Source organism: Phascolarctos cinereus, unplaced genomic scaffold (assembly GCF_003287225.1).
Source record: "Phascolarctos cinereus isolate Bilbo 61053 unplaced genomic scaffold, phaCin_HiC Scaffold_2;HRSCAF=192, whole genome shotgun sequence".
In the NCBI taxonomy this organism is placed as follows: domain Eukaryota; kingdom Metazoa; phylum Chordata; class Mammalia; order Diprotodontia; family Phascolarctidae; genus Phascolarctos; species Phascolarctos cinereus.
In genome coordinates this window covers 55783427-55798996 of record NW_027555625.1, presented here as the reverse complement: position 1 = coordinate 55798996, position 15570 = coordinate 55783427, and the positions used below count along the sequence as shown (strand labels likewise).

Here is a 15570-nt window from a genome sequence, read left to right as displayed (position 1 = left end):
CCACACTCTTCTCCATATTCTCTGTATTACACTCTGGACACACACTGTCACAAATAGCTAGGGGCCAGCTCTCTTATGACCATCAAATCACAATGACTGGCACTGAAAGGATGTCTTGACACTGAGTAATAGTTGAGGAATTAGGACATAGTAAGTAACTACTGGCAATGGTTTTATGCCCATGCTCCCCTCCTTACACAGATGTTTGCATTTTAACTTGGGCGTCCCCAGAGCTATTAAGCTGTATAGACAGGTTATAAATTGCATGAGGAGGGGAAATGTTCACATAGCCAATAGTCTCAGATCTTTGAATCACTGAAGTAGGCGTTTGCCACAAGCAAGTATAAATGACTCTATTTTCACCCCAAAGTGTACATGGGGCACATATGAGAGCTATTTGCCTTTTCAAGGTCTTTTTTCTTTTTTTTTTTCTGGGATCACAGTTATGTTATAGAGATGACTAACATAAGAATTCTGGCTTCAGATAAGTAGGGCATAATATGGCAATTTTCTTATATTGCCCCTAAAATATAAAAACCACACAATAATGATAATGCTACATTAAATTTAATGGAACACCTTACGCTTTAAGTGTTTCTTAAAGAGGATCTCAGTACAGTGGTGAAGATCTAATGGGGAAGAGGCAGAAAAAAACCACTTTGGGGGAAAAAACAAACAATAGCATAGCTAGGCATGGTGGCATAGGCTTGTAATTGCAGATACTAGGGAGGCAGAAGCAATCAGGTCTTGTGGGAATTCTAAGATGACTGGGTGTCAGCACCAAGTCTGGCATCCACAGAACAAGCCCCTGGCACTGGGTGGCACCACGTTGCCAAAGGAGGCCTGAACCAACTCCGGCTGGAAATGGAGCAAGTCAAAGGCCCTGTACAGTCTCAAAGTCAGGACAGGGCCCATGAGTAGCCATACACTTCCAGTCTGGGTGAGATGGGGAAACCCAAGCTTTAATTTAAGGGGAAAAAAAATGGCCTTGATAACTTAGCAATCTCTTCCTGTAATTTATTTTAATAACATACCTCAACTTTTAAAACAGGTTCAGTTTTTTAGATCACTTCCCCTTTTAGGTAGTCTACTTTCTTTTCATGGGAATTAAAACAGTAGTAAAATAAATCAGCAATCTTTTGCAACTGGCCCAGAAAGTTACTTAGTCTAGAGAGCCAGTGGTTTTATCCAAGAGAGCTTGTTTTAGCCTAACTTGTACAAAACAAACTCTTCAGATCTCAGCTTCTAACAAAAACAACAAAACAAAAACTTCACTCTAATACCCAAAACCACATTCATCCCTCCTCTTGGATCCTGACACATAAAAAGGCATCAGCCTGGTCAAAGAAAATGATGATTCTTTCCCTCTGAAAACAAGCAGACTGAAGGATTTCAGTTAGGACTCCTTCCTTCTTCCTTGAACTCAACTTTTCCTACTCTTCTATTTAGCACTAACAAATTACCAGATTGGATCAGGTTAAAAACTTTGTTTTCCCACAGCACTACAAGAACAACAATAAACATTTCTGATCCAAATACCACATTTTCCCTTGCGAGGGCAGTATGGCCTAGTGAAAAGAGGACTGAGCTGGGAGTTAGGAGAACTGGATTTGAATCCTGCCTCAGCCACTTCTTAGGTCTATGCGACTATAAGCAAATCATTTAATCTCTCACAGCCTTAGTTAACTCATTGGTAGAATGTGGATGATCACAGTCCCTTTCTCATGGGATTGTGTGAAGTAAGAACTTTGTTGTTGCTTTGGTTTTCCCTGATACATTCTTATTTCTAAAAATATTTTGCAGTTGTAAACTGAGGCTCAGAATAATAAATTCAGCAATAATGTCCATTCAACAAAGACTTATTGAGCTTCTGCTGTGTGCTAGTTACTTTGCTCAGGAGGACTGAAGAGTAGTAAGCGACTTTCCCTGCTCTCAAGGATTTACAATCCAGTAGTTAAGGTCAGACAAATCACTCTTAGCTTTTCAAAGGAGCCCCTTGCTGGGCTTTATCTTGACAGGACATTTTTCCATGAATTTCCTGAGTAAGGCCAACTTTGTGAAAATGGCATCATGAACAATAACAACATGCTCCTAGCCAGGACCAACATCTTATTTGCTATCAAATAGTAAGCGGCAGCTTTAGCTGAACCTTATATGCAGGACCTGCCCAGCTGTGCTCATAGATATACAATGATTAGTCACTGCAAATGAAAGTTAAGTAACATGATAAGAGATGTCAGTAAACATAAATGCTCTACAGACATAAGGTTTTAATTTTACAATGCTACCAAATGTTCACTGAATTCTAATCCGCCAGGAAGAGACAAAGTAACAGTAATACTAATGTTACTCATTCAGGAATGTGTTGTGTTTGTTTTCAATATTCTAGGAAGGCTTAACTACCTTGAAATTAGGAATCCTATGATGGACAGGCCTCGGAAAATCAGCTATATTTTGTGCTTCCATATAATCCCAAATCTTTTCACGAATTTCTTGTTTGGAGACACCTAAAACATTAACAAAAGAGGTTTGAATTAACTGTCAAATAAATCATTAGGAATCCCATGTTACAGATGGTCAAAGACTACCATATAAGCCTTTAATACACTATAGTCAATCAATCAATAAACATTTATTAAGTGCCTAGTAGGTGCCAGGCATTGTGCTAAGTGTTAGAGGTACAAAAAAGAGGCAAAAGATAGACCCTGTCCTCAAGAAACATAATCTAACAGGGGAGACAAGATACAAACAAGCTATATAATGGGATAAACAGGAAATAATTAACAGAAGAAAGGCACTAGAATTAACAGTGATTGGGACAGGCTTCCTGTAGCAGCTTCTTACACTAAAACATTGTTCTATTAAATCTGATTCAAAACCAAAGCAAGTACTTAAGACACTAGTTTATCTCACAGTGATATGGGCAGCATATCACCATATCATCTCTCCCTGGGGACTGGATTGTTCAACAGTGAACAAATGAATATTTAGAGTTTAGTGGGTCCTCCTATCTAATGTGGCTTCAAGCTGAAATAATGTAAGGGATATCCCTTCACCTCAAGTTACCCACATTATCTTCAAATATATCCTGGTGATGAGAATGACTTTTGCTATTCTCTTTGACAAAACACATGCCTGCTCTGCTCCCTTTCAAGCACTACTCTGAAACTTACCTTCTCAGGAAGTCTTCCCAAGTGAACTCTATCTGACAATGATCACTACATTAATTGCAATCTTCAATCCTCTTGAGGTGATAATGACTTTTTTTAATGGCAGAACTTACATAACCAAACTACAGTTGTACTCTTTTAAAAAGTTACCTCTAGGAAACTATGCATTTATTCCAGTGTTGCCAATACTCAAAACAGTTTCTAGACTCCTCAGCTGAAATTGCTTTCTGAGTCTGTACTACATTTTCCTGAACATCCTCAATGGTGGCAAATACCCATCCTCTGAGGAGAAATTTGATTTTTCAAAATAGACAGAGGTCATTTGGAGACAAGGCTGGTAAATACAAAGGGTGAATAAAGTAGGTAAATCCTTTTGGGGGCCAGAAAAAAAGTTCCCCTATAATGTCACTAAGTTTTATTTATAATTCATACGATATCCATAATGGTTGATTCTAAAGACATGTGACAGCACTACCTAAGTAAGTAAACCATCATCTTCCAAGGTAAGATACTTTGCGTATACAAGTTCTGAGACATCTTTTTAATAGTTTCATTATTGATATAGTTATGATTAATTTGTACTTGTTAATATTTCTCTGTATGTGTTCCATTTCTTTCATACACATTGGATGAGTCCACTCTAGAGTATTTATTTAAAGGAGCTAATAAATCTATGCCAAGAATCACCCAGGATGAGAAGATAAAAGGGTTGTGATCTGCTACAAAGGAGGAAGTATTCCACAGCACCATCTCTAACATAAATGGCTTATGATTGTTTTGGATGATTTCCCACGATCTTTTCCATAAGTTAGAAGGCTGGATTTGAATTCAGGTCTTCCTGACTTTATGTTCAGTGCCCTATCCCCTTGCACCACCTAGCTGTTTCTATAGATGCACAATTTCATAGAAGTGGGTACTCTGCCATAATGTCGACCAGATGCACTTCATCCACTGAGGTCCTCCCAACACGATGAAGGCCTGCTGTTAACCTGCACTCTATCTGAGGGGTCCGCTTCCTTTTCCAATTACACATCTTCTGAATGATCTTTTACAACATTCTCTTGCAAGTCACTGTTGCTAATATTTATGACCCATTCACTGCTACAATACACATTACTGAATGGTCTTTGGGCTACTTGCAGTTTTGATTTTCTGGAGGTTGTGCTGTCCTATCACTAGCAGTGCTTTAACATTTTACCAAGGTAAGAATACTTGGGTTAAAAAGATGTGGGGTTTTTTGGTGGTGGTGGTTGTTTCCAGGAGAAACACAGGAATGTCCTAAGAGCTATACACCTTCCCAAATGCTTTCCTATTAACCAAATGTTGGACTCGACTCTATCCATTGGCAGTGTCTTGACAATGGGCCAGCTCAATAAGCTGTCCACATTTAATTGCATACAGTCTACATCAGGCATATATCAGACAGATTTCAGGGGGTCCATGAACTTGAATGGGAAAATATATCACATAGTTATTTTTCCTAATCTCTACCTCAAATGTAGCACTCCCTTCGATTATGATTTAAAAAAACAAAACATTATTCTGAGAAAGGGTCTATAGGTTTTACCAGACTAAAAGTGAAAGGGAAAAGGAGGAACTGCTAGATACATCAGTGCTGGAGGAGAGTAGACTATGTACCTTGGGCTGACTGTGTTGAAAGAGGCAGAGGTAAGTGTAGAATGGGGAGCTGTATGGAGATCTCTTTGGAAACCAGGCACCATTTGTACTTATTGTACCCATATTTACTAATGTCCATATAACGGGCATTATCCATTTATTTTCCTGTATGGATTATTATGATGAACTCCTCTGAGGGGTTATGAAATTGATTTAGGATGTTCTACAGTATTTGGGAGGTGGATCCAATAAACAACAGAAAAAAGAATATGGAAGCCCTTATGTTCTATAGGAGATACTTCTTTCACTGGGATTATACACTAGACTTTCTCTATAATGAACTACTCTAACTGGATTCTAACATGTCAGGCCTCAATGAACATATGTGAAGAAGCATAAATGACAGTAAAGAAGAGGGACATAGGAAGGCTGGCTGGACCAGACAAGTATACACAAAGGAAATCCATGTTGCAAGTGGTACAATTCAAATTATTATGGGATTAATTCTCAAGACACTTGAAAAAAGGAGAAAATACTGAACAATTGGGAAAACATCATGGGTGGTAACCATTTACTTGCTGTGTGACCTTGGGAGAATCACGTAAGCCTTCTGCAAATCTGAGAATTGGCACCAGTATGGCCTTTAAGCTCCCTTCCCACGCTCGGCCTGTGACAGGATGCACTGCTTGCGTGCAGTATGGGGTGGAAGCAGCAGGGGGGTGGGTCGGGACCTATAGTAAGAGTCAGGGTCGACAGATGGCTGCCCCTGGGATCCCCTTAACGAACCTAATGGGCCTAGGGGCCGAGCAGACCTCACAGGGGAGTCCTTTATGGGGAGCACAGGGACAATGGGGGGTGGGGGCAGGCTAAGAAGAGCGAGGATGTCTGCGTATTGCCCCTCCCTCCACATCTCCATCGCTGTCACCCCGGGAGAGTCACTTAACCTCTGCCTCAGTTTCCCCATCTGTAAAATAGAGACACGAGTACCTCCCTCCCACGGTCACTGTGAGGGTCAGAGGAGGTGTCTGCAAAGCGCTATTTACTCGCTTTTGTTATTAATCATTATAAGACCGAGCATGTTTCCCCGCCCCCACCCCCACCCCGCCCTTCCGAGAAGAAACGATGGCTCAGGGAAGTGGGCACAGCTCAGGCCCGGCCTCCAGACCCACGCCGCGGACCCGGGCGCCCTCATTCTCACTCTCGTCCCCAGCCTTCGCCCGCCCCCTGCCCACAGGCCCCCTACCCGCTCCCAGCCGCAAAGCCGGCTCCATGGCTGCCTAGTCAGTGGCGCGACGGCCGGGGAAGGGCGGGGCTCTAGGCTCGGCGCGCTCGATAACGTCACGCGCCCCGGCGCCTCTTTAATGCGCAGACTCAAAGAAGGGCGGAGAGAAAAGGACAAACCGCTCGCGCCCTGTACAGAAGCCCACAAAGGACAAAAATCATAAGGACGCTCGGGCTGAATAGTAGCCTGCCCGTGAGTGCCACCTTTCGGTCTAGTTTTAGTGCAGGGGAAGGAAGAAACGGAGTTCTCCAGCAGAGGGCGATGAAAAAATGCTTACCCAGATGGTTAGGCTAGAATAGGAAAAGATAGATGATGGATAGGTGGATATATAGGTACATATGATAGTATACATAGATGCAGAGATACATCGACACATAGACAGTCAGGCATATAATTAATAGATGAGATTGGGTAGGAAGATGATAGAGATAAAATATATAAAATAGAGGCTAGATGACTAAGATAAATGAATAGATGATGGATGCGTTAGCTAGGTCTACAGATAGCTAGATAAATAGATTGATAGATAATAGCATTGATAGCTATGTAGATAGATAAGATGAATAAATGAGTAAGAAAAATGACATATTAAATAGATAAGATAGAGATTAGATGGATGAGATAAACGGCTAGATGGATTAGATGGACAGATACATAGATTGATAAATAGATTGATAATTACATAGAGGGATAGTTGTTGTCCTTCATTCTTGAAGAGGACCAAAATGACATCACTATGTTGGAGTCAAGGTACAATGTGTCCAAGGTGGCTGATCAGACCAATAAGAACGGGTCAGGCACAAATAGTTCATATGAACATTTGGAGTGGAGATGTCTCTAAATTTGCACATCTCATATTTCTTTTGAGCTATTGCAATTCTGCTTTGCTCAGAAAGTACACCTTCTTTGATGTGCGGACACCATGCTGAATGGTCCTGTGCCAATGTCTCCCATGTCTCCCATGTCTCACAATGGATTCCAAAGTTTTTCAAAACAGATGATAAATATTAAGTAGATAAGATAAAGGTTAGATGGATAATATAGGTGTATCTATAGGTAGGTGGATTAAACAGATATATAGATAGATGAGATTATGTGGATAGATGGATAGGAGATGATAGAGATTAAATAGATAAAACAGAGGTTAGATGTCTAAAATCAGTAGATGAATTAGCTAAGTATATAGATTGATTAATAGATAATTGGATAGTTAGATGTGCATATATGTAGCTAGAGAATGAATGCATCAAATAACCCCACCAAAACTAAAGAGCCAGAGTGAACTTTAAAAATAAAACATTCAAAATTTCTTATTTTACAAATAAAGAAATTGAGGCTTTAAGAGAGGAAGGGACTTGCCTAGGGTCACACAATAGCTCACAGTGGGGTCAAGAGCTATTCTAAACAAAAGATGTCTGACTTTAAAAACCAGTTGTCTTTCCATTAACCCATGCTCTCTGAAATACTTTCAAGATCTAAAAAACGTTTATGATGATGATGATGATCCCATTTGTGTTGAAGAATAGGGAGGGGGGCTGAGTAGAGAGGATTCTCTCCCCAGAAATGATCTACCAGAGCCTCCTTCCTTCTCCCAGATCTTGCTTATTGAATTGTCTCATGCAGAAACTGGAATCTTGCTTCAAGAACAAGTTAGGAAACATGACCAACATGTTCTCCTTAGCACTGCCTCAGTGACCAGGGAGGAGGCAGGAGCTAAAAGTGAAAGGGAAAAGGAGGAACTGCTAAATACATCAGTGCTGGAGGAGAGTAGACTCTGTACCTTGGGCTGACTGTGTTGAAAGAGGCAGAGGTAAGTGTAGAATGGGGAGCTGTATGGAAATCTCTTTGGAAACCAGGCACCATTTGTACTTATTGTACCCATATTTACTAATGATCTCAGCTAAAGTTAAAGTTCTCATGAGTTTGCCTGACACTGATATGCAAGAATAAAAAAAAATGTTTGGGGTTGGAAGACGCTTCAGAGCTTATCTGATGTATGGATTTCATTTTGCCAGGAAGAAACCTGTAGCTCAAAGAGGTCATCCCTTGTCCAGCCACAAGTTAATACGTAGCAGAACAGAGATTTAAATCAAGGTCCAAACTCAAGGCTTTCCACTATATTACACTGCCCAGATTGGCCCATTGATATCTTGTGGATGTGGGTAGAATTATACTTTTTTCCCTCCTCTCCATTGCGTGACTCAAACGGTATCTTGTGGTAGGGCTGGGAAGTCTTTTATCAGCACTATAGATCCCAAAATCTCTAAGCTAGAAGGGACCTTTTAAGTTATCACTCTAACTCCAATCACTTTAAAGGGGAGGGCATAGGTTTCTTACCAACATGCCACACCATCCTCACTGCCATGAACAGCTCAGGGCTGCTCACCTGAACCTTTGCAAACATATCCTAACTGATCTGGCTTCTAGTCTCTCTCCCCTCTGAATTGCTGCCAGTGACTCACTGGCTTGGAATGGTTCAAATCATCCCAGGGCTATCCCTCCCACTATGACAGAGTTCACTTTGACCTGTATGTGTGCTCTTGCCAGTCATAAAGAAGCTCAGCTTTTCCTGAAAGCCAACATTGTCCATTCTTAACAAGGTAAAATAAAGAGGCTATGGAAAGATTTTTTTCCTTGCAAGAAAGCTCAGTTTCCTAATATCAATAATGTATTAATGTAGGGTACAATATCACCCAGGGCCAAACTCATGCTGAGGCAACTGTTTGTCTTAGCAGGTAACACAGTTCTAAACAATAGCTCAAATACCATATATCCAATCTGTCATAGCTGTTCAAACCAGTAATGAGACACCATGGAAAAGTTGCCAGTGTCAATATCAAAAGGCAGGTGGTGTTAGAAAGAAAGAGATTGCCTTTAACTCTTTCAAAAAGTGTCCTTCAATGGAAAATATCTCAGAACCCCTTTGCTAAAAGGTCATTTTGGAGCAACTCTTTCGATTTTTTTTTTTTGATGAATCGGTAAAAAGAAATGATACAGACAGACAGATGTAGACAAATAGATTTACTTTTATTTCCTAAAGTTTAAAACACTGGATCAGACTAAGGTCCCTTCCAATTCTAAATCGTATGACCTCACATTATGAAACCTTCATCCAAGCTCACATCATAATCTCACTACTCTTTGCAGATTTTGATTAATTCCCACAATTCTTCTAGAATGTCTATCTGAATATTATTGAACAGATATGGGACATAAAGAAGTGAGGTCTGATGCTTTTCATTGGAAATATTCATTGTCATGGGTACAGAGAGAAAGAACAGTTAGTCATTGCACAAGTATTTATTAAGTCTTTACTGTGTGCCTGGTACTGTGCTAAGCATTGGAGGTACACAGAAAGGCAAAAAGCAAACAGACCTCTAAGTAGAAAGAGGGGAATCTTTTATCTTCAGTACTTGTTTTGCTTCAATTTGTTTTGTTTTAAGGATTAGTTCAGAGATACTGTAAGTTTTATTCTAAGCCTCTAGATCCTATCATGCTACATTCTTCACATATATTAGTGGAAAGAACAGTGGATTGAGAATTAAAAGCCTTAGGCTGGGGTCCCAATTTTCTGGCTGGTGACCTTGCAAAAGTCCCTTTGTCTCCCTCAGTCTCTGTTATTTCATTTATAAAGTGGGCATGATCCTGCCTGCCTTGGAAGGTTGTTGTGAGCAGATGAGATCATATTTGTCGAAGCACTTTGTAAACTGTGAAGTTTAATCAACATGTGAATAATAATTATTACTTATTATTAATAATAATTATTAATAGTGATTCAGGTAAGGTTTTCCCTAAGACTTGACTTTTTGTGTGTGAAAATGTTTTTCATCAAAAGCAAAGGTCAGAGAAGTGTCACTAATCATGTGACCTTAAGTAATTTCTCTATTTGGCTCTTACTTTTTTTTTCTTCTAACATGAGAGGGCTGAATTAAATTGTTTCTAAAATCCTCCCCCTTTTCTAAACTTCTGAAATTACATCTTTTTTATGCATGTCATCTGATCATTAAATAGTAGCCACAGCCTGATTTCTTTAGTGAGGAGCTCCTCCCCTGTTGGAGGGGAACTTATTGGGTACCACTGTAAGTGCCTCTTTCTCCTGTAATAAATGCCCTGAAGCTCATGGGTCTTTCTTGCAAAGGACCCAGCTTAGTGCCCAACATTCCTTTTGGTTGCTTGGAGAATCTGGTTCAGAATTCTAATGCTTTCCAAGACTGCTTAATTCGTATCCTAGCCCTGGTTGCAGAACACTGGTTGGGAGAAAGCTTTCCTTCCCCCAGACGCCAAAGATGGGCTCTTCTGAATCAGAAAAACAAATACTCTTTTCAGCTCAGTTCCCCGCCATCCCTCCTTCCCAAACTCAGGGAATTGTAGCGTGGCAGTGAGGGGGGCAGGAAGCAGTGAGGGAAGAGGGAGAGGTGGGGGAGGTCTAATTCATCTTTCTGACCGTTGTCACTCAAGAAGTTAGTACCTGGAGGCCACGAGGAGTCTTTTTAAGCCCTGAGGTTAATTACAGGATTCAAGGCAGTGCAATTTAAAAGATGGCTATTTATGAGCTTTGAGTCTCTATATATTCCAAAAGGCATTTCTCCCTCCTAATTATAAGGCATGCTTTTAGAGCACACACCTATGGTATATGACTTGAGTGTTTGTGCCTGTACGCAAAGATGCAGTTCTTTATATAGTACCTTCAATTTTAACTATTTAAAGAATCTCTAATTTTCAGGAAGTTAAACATGTTCGTAGAATGTACAGGAGTTTAAATATTACTTCTCTTCTCTTCTCTTCTCTCCTGAATCCTATCAACCTTGGTTTAGCCACACAGTCTGACCCAGAGAAATCTATTACTTTAAAAACCAACTTCACTGCTGTGGACACAATGAATTAACACCAGTTGGTACAATAAGCACTATAGCTTGGGGTTGTTGTGTTTCACCAATTTTAGGGAGAAAGGGGGGAAAGTGATGGGCTGCTGCAAGTAGAAAGAAGGACCCCGAAGTCAAGTGGAGGGACCTCCAGTTTACCACCAATATTCTGGTGACCTCAGGAGGAGCTACAGTGATGCTGCTATCTTCTGGAAAGACCCTCCCCCTCCCCCCCCACAGAGGCAGGAGTATTTACAGATCCAGGAGTGAGTAGAATCGCCCCAGATGTCTACATGTGCCGAGCAACTTCGCGGAGTCAACAGTAAGAAGTTTGACGTTTCAACGGCCGCGAATGCAAAAGGGGGTTTTGTATGGAATGGGAAGAACAAATGTTGAGTATTTCCAAACGTAATAATACTAATTCGCAATTTTCTAGTGATTTAATGTTTACAATCCTCTTGCCGCACAACATCCCTTTGCGGGCAGGAGGTTATTGACCCCGTAGTTGGGGTAGGTTCAGTAGGTTGGAGTCATTTTGCGAATGTGCGGAAGCCGGACTTGGACCCAATTCTTCTGACTCAAAGACCAGTCCTTTTTTCACTGTCACGCTAAAACATCCGTATGTTTAAAATTAGATGGTAGAATTCAATGGAAAGGTTGAGAGAGAGAGATAGAACTCTCCCCTCTCCTCCTCCCCGGTAAGTCCTCTTCGGGCCGACGTGACTCAGAAACTGAAGATCCAGGTTTTGCAATTCAAATCCATGTCAGAACCTCTTCTACTTAGATAAATGAAATAATGAGCAGAAAAATCTCTTCGCCCATTTCTCCCTCAAGTCGGTTCCCGTCTAAAAGACCAGAGCTGAGAGGACAAGGAATAGGACCCGCGAAACCCTGGGGAACCCCCGCACCTAGCATCCAACGCGCCTTGCCTATGTATCCCCCTTTAAGGCCTGGGTTCCCAGCGTCAGATCCAACAGGAGGAAATTGTCGAGAGGATCGGTTCAGCTCCGCTGCGAAGGTTTTGCCGAGATCCCGTTGGCTCAAAGATCGGACGTAGTCACCCAGTAAAGACTTTAGATATGCTTGGGGACGGACACCCAGGATCCCTCCTCTGTCCCTTTCATGTGATTCTTAGAGTTGTCTTGGTTCCAGGTACACTTGAAACGACACAGTGTGATTTTCCTTTAGAGAAAAGAAGAAGAAGAAGAAGAAGAAGAAGAAGAAGAAGAAGAAGAAGAAGAAGAAGAAGAAGAAGAAGAAGAAGAAGAAGAAGAAGAAGAAGAAGAAGAAGAAGAAGAAGAAGAGAAGAAGAAGAAGAAGAGAAGAAGAAGAAGAAGAAGAAGAATCTATCCATTCAGGGCAGTTTACACAATCGTTGAGCCCCAAAGAAAGTCTGACAGGCAAAGGTCTTTCCTGCAGGCTCGACGGGTGTTGTGCATTACCAGCTAAATCCATAAGGTGCCAGCACCTTCATTTTGACCGAAGAAACCTTTGGTATTCTACTCCCTACTCCAACTGTAGCATACCTCAGGTTACCCTGTGGGAGGCGCCAACACCCAGAAAGTCAGCCACTGAAGTAACTTCAGGTGAACAGCTACCAGGCGACGAGCGACACCGAACAGAGAGAGAGCGAGAGCACGCCCTGGGACGGGAATGAAATGTTGCTAATGTTTGAAAGTCAGTTGTTATTTCAGATACAGATGATTCTTCCAGGGTTGGATACCCCTTTTAGTACATGCAGTTCCAGAGAAAGAGGAAGAAAACTAGCCCGTGAAAGCATTTCGTGGGCAATTTTAGCATGATGTAGTGAAAAGAAGAGACTCGGCCTCCGAACCAGGAGACCTGGTTTTCAGAATCAGCTCTACGTCTAACTAGCTGTGTCACCTTGGGCAAGTCACTTCTACAGAAGAAAGAGACGTTTATTTTCTGTTTGTTTTTTAGTTAACATAAATAAGAAAATAAACTAAATGACTCTAATATTCCTAACAGTTCTGAAATTCTCTAAGATGCCATGTAGGTTAAATAAAGAGGTCGAAAGCGTAGCTTTTGTGAGCTCCAGGTGTGGGGAAGGTGTTGTTTTAATAACCTGAACAAACATCTTTCTTGGAGTCCTACTGAGACTTGGAGAGAACTAATTCCAGGGGAAAAGGACTATGTCTCTCTCACCTTTTCGGTCTCTTGGTTGTAGGGATCCCCCTCCCCCACCCCACCTCCTATGGCAACTGGGCCTTCTACTTTTAAGATTATATTAGTTTAAAACTAGACAAACTTACAAATGCAAACTCACTACGTACTTTCCACAGCCTTTACATTTTTATTTTGGATATGTGCTGGGGATAGGAGGCATGATGTGATAAAGCTATTTGTTAGAAAACACCTCGTAAAATCAGAGAAAATAATATTTCAGGAAGTCTCCAAACCAGGAGTGTTTATCGATCAATATTTTTGCATTTCCAGAGAAAATTCTCAAAGAATTCAGGATGCCTGTCACGGACTTCATGAGAAAGGCACTATTATTTGGTAGAGTTGGCTTTTTGTTGAGAATCGACTTTAAAATTCCATCACCAAATGTGGTGATGTTGATGATGGGAGGGGGAAGGTGTGGGGGGGATTTCTCTCTTATTCTCTTTGCTTATGAACTGGGAACTCTTACTCTAAAGAAGTTTTCATTCCCTTCATTGCAAAAAAATGACTGTCAAGTTAGAGAAAGTACTCATACCTCTCATAAAAAAATCTGAAGGACAATGTTCAACATATCAAGAACTCGGTGTAATTTCTCTCCTTATTTTGCTTTTATCAGTGGGAGCATTTCATTAAAAAATAAAAACAAAATCCCTTCCCTCATCCTTCTCTATTTTAAAAGGAAGAAAGAAATTAACTTTTCCCAATATCTGTTACCCACCTTTGTGAATCTTGGGAGTTTGAAAGGTCGGTGCTATACCTATCCTGTGGGACGGAAAATTCAATTGAAGGAAGAGTTGACAGTATAAACTGCAGCAGCAAGTAGGAGCAATTTATCTGCACCCATCCCAAAGAGCTGATAACCTCCCTCAGAAAGAGCCTGACATTTCGCCCTTCCAGCCATAGAATCCTAGTGGAAAGGAGGGAAGAAGCTCACATTAGCAAAGGTGTGATGGGACTAATGCTAATAAAATAAACACACGCGTAAACAAATTGCCAAAGGGTGATTTGGGGGGGTGGTGGGGAGTTGAGGCAGGGAGGTAGCTGGATATTTATTCGTATGTTTGGACAAAATAAAACCCAAGAAATCTCTATTTAAAGGTATGGGGGTGTAAAGAATTTATAACCCTGATATTTCCATCAATTTAACTTTGAATCCCACCCTCCACCCACTCTCAATATTTGAATCCTAAAGAGATTTCAGGAGGAAGGGAGGTTTGGGACTTTCTCCTGAAAAACATTTGTTTGCTTTAGAGATCAGTTGTTTGCACAATCAGCCTAGAGTAGTTCTTAGCAGCCCTGCAAAACTTCCAATTTGCACTCCGCTCAGTTGCTTTGCTAATTAACCCGATCTTAATTGTCTCTAATGGAACCATTACAGAAACAAGGAAGTCGGATTTCTTTCTACTGCGGAAAAGTTATCCAGACCTCCTTAGCCTCCAGCCTCGTTCTCCTGGGCTTGCAACAGACAGAAGCTGTGGATGATTTGGTTTTAAAATTAACATCTACAGAAAACACAGGAGTTATTTGTCAAAAGCTGTCTAGTTCCTTCACAAAAGGCAGAAAAAGCTGAATCGACGTTCATAGGCTTTGTATGAACAGGCGAGAAGTGAAAAGTAGAGGCAATGATCTAGATACATATTGGGCACTCTTATCTTCTCAGCTCCTGAAAAAAAAATCTTGCCCTTGGAGGAGAAATAGCTTGAAATATTCAAATGGTTTCTCAATATTGATCGAATCCTCCGGATAATTACTATATTTTCCATTTCACTTCTGCGTAGACACGGCTTTATACACCTCGTATGGACAAAAGTGAAATCCAGTATGATCTTAATTAAAAAAAAATAACTCCCACAGTTAATTCTTGTCAGGCATTTTGGGAAGCCGGACAAATGGCTGTCGATGATTAATTATCATTTAATTAACATCGCGAGAGAAAAACTGGGAGGCCCTTTGAATGTTTGCTCAGAATGAGGGAAAAGTGGATCTTAGTTGAGTCGGGAGTAAGGGGAGCGAATTCTTCTTAGGATTATTTACTAATCAGAAAATGATTCTCTAAATCTGTGCTCCTAGTCAGGTCTTAAATTAGTAGTCAAATAAGTCCAAGAACCATCAATTTTTTTTTTGGATTGAACGTGTTTCAGGGATAACAATAGTTTGATAAAAGATTAGCCTAAAATATTTTAGTCTTGAATCTTTAAATATTAGTAACAGCCAACAAAATATAAGAATAAGAATAAAAATTTAAAATATAACAACAACAATAATAATATAAAACCCTTTTCGCATTAAGACGCGAATCTCCAAATCCCAGGTCAGTGTGGAAAAGCCGGGTCTTAGCGCCGCCGTGTTCTTAGCGCTCCTGGTCTTGATTGGTTACAATTTCCTGAGGCTGATTGGTGATAGGCCTAAAGTTGAGAAGAGGGGGTGTGGCCAAAGGAAAGTAAAAACTGGCTTT

General features: G+C 40.8%; 1 protein-coding gene across 5 annotated transcripts in view; it reads right to left on the bottom strand.

The window, feature by feature from the left end:
* MTHFSD (methenyltetrahydrofolate synthetase domain containing) overlaps positions 1-6129 on the bottom strand; it is a 79024-nt gene extending 72895 nt beyond the window's left edge. For all 5 annotated transcript variants that reach the window (XM_020989226.2, XM_020989228.2, XM_020989225.2 and 2 more), the window contains exons 1-2: positions 6031-6129; positions 2404-2507 (exon numbers count right to left, since the gene is read on the bottom strand). In XM_020989226.2, the coding sequence (XP_020844885.1) occupies positions 2404-2507; positions 6031-6058 (132 nt within the window). In that variant the 5' untranslated portion in view covers positions 6059-6129. The remainder of the gene's footprint in view (positions 1-2403; positions 2508-6030) is intronic.
* Between the last annotated feature and the right edge of the window lie 9441 nt (positions 6130-15570).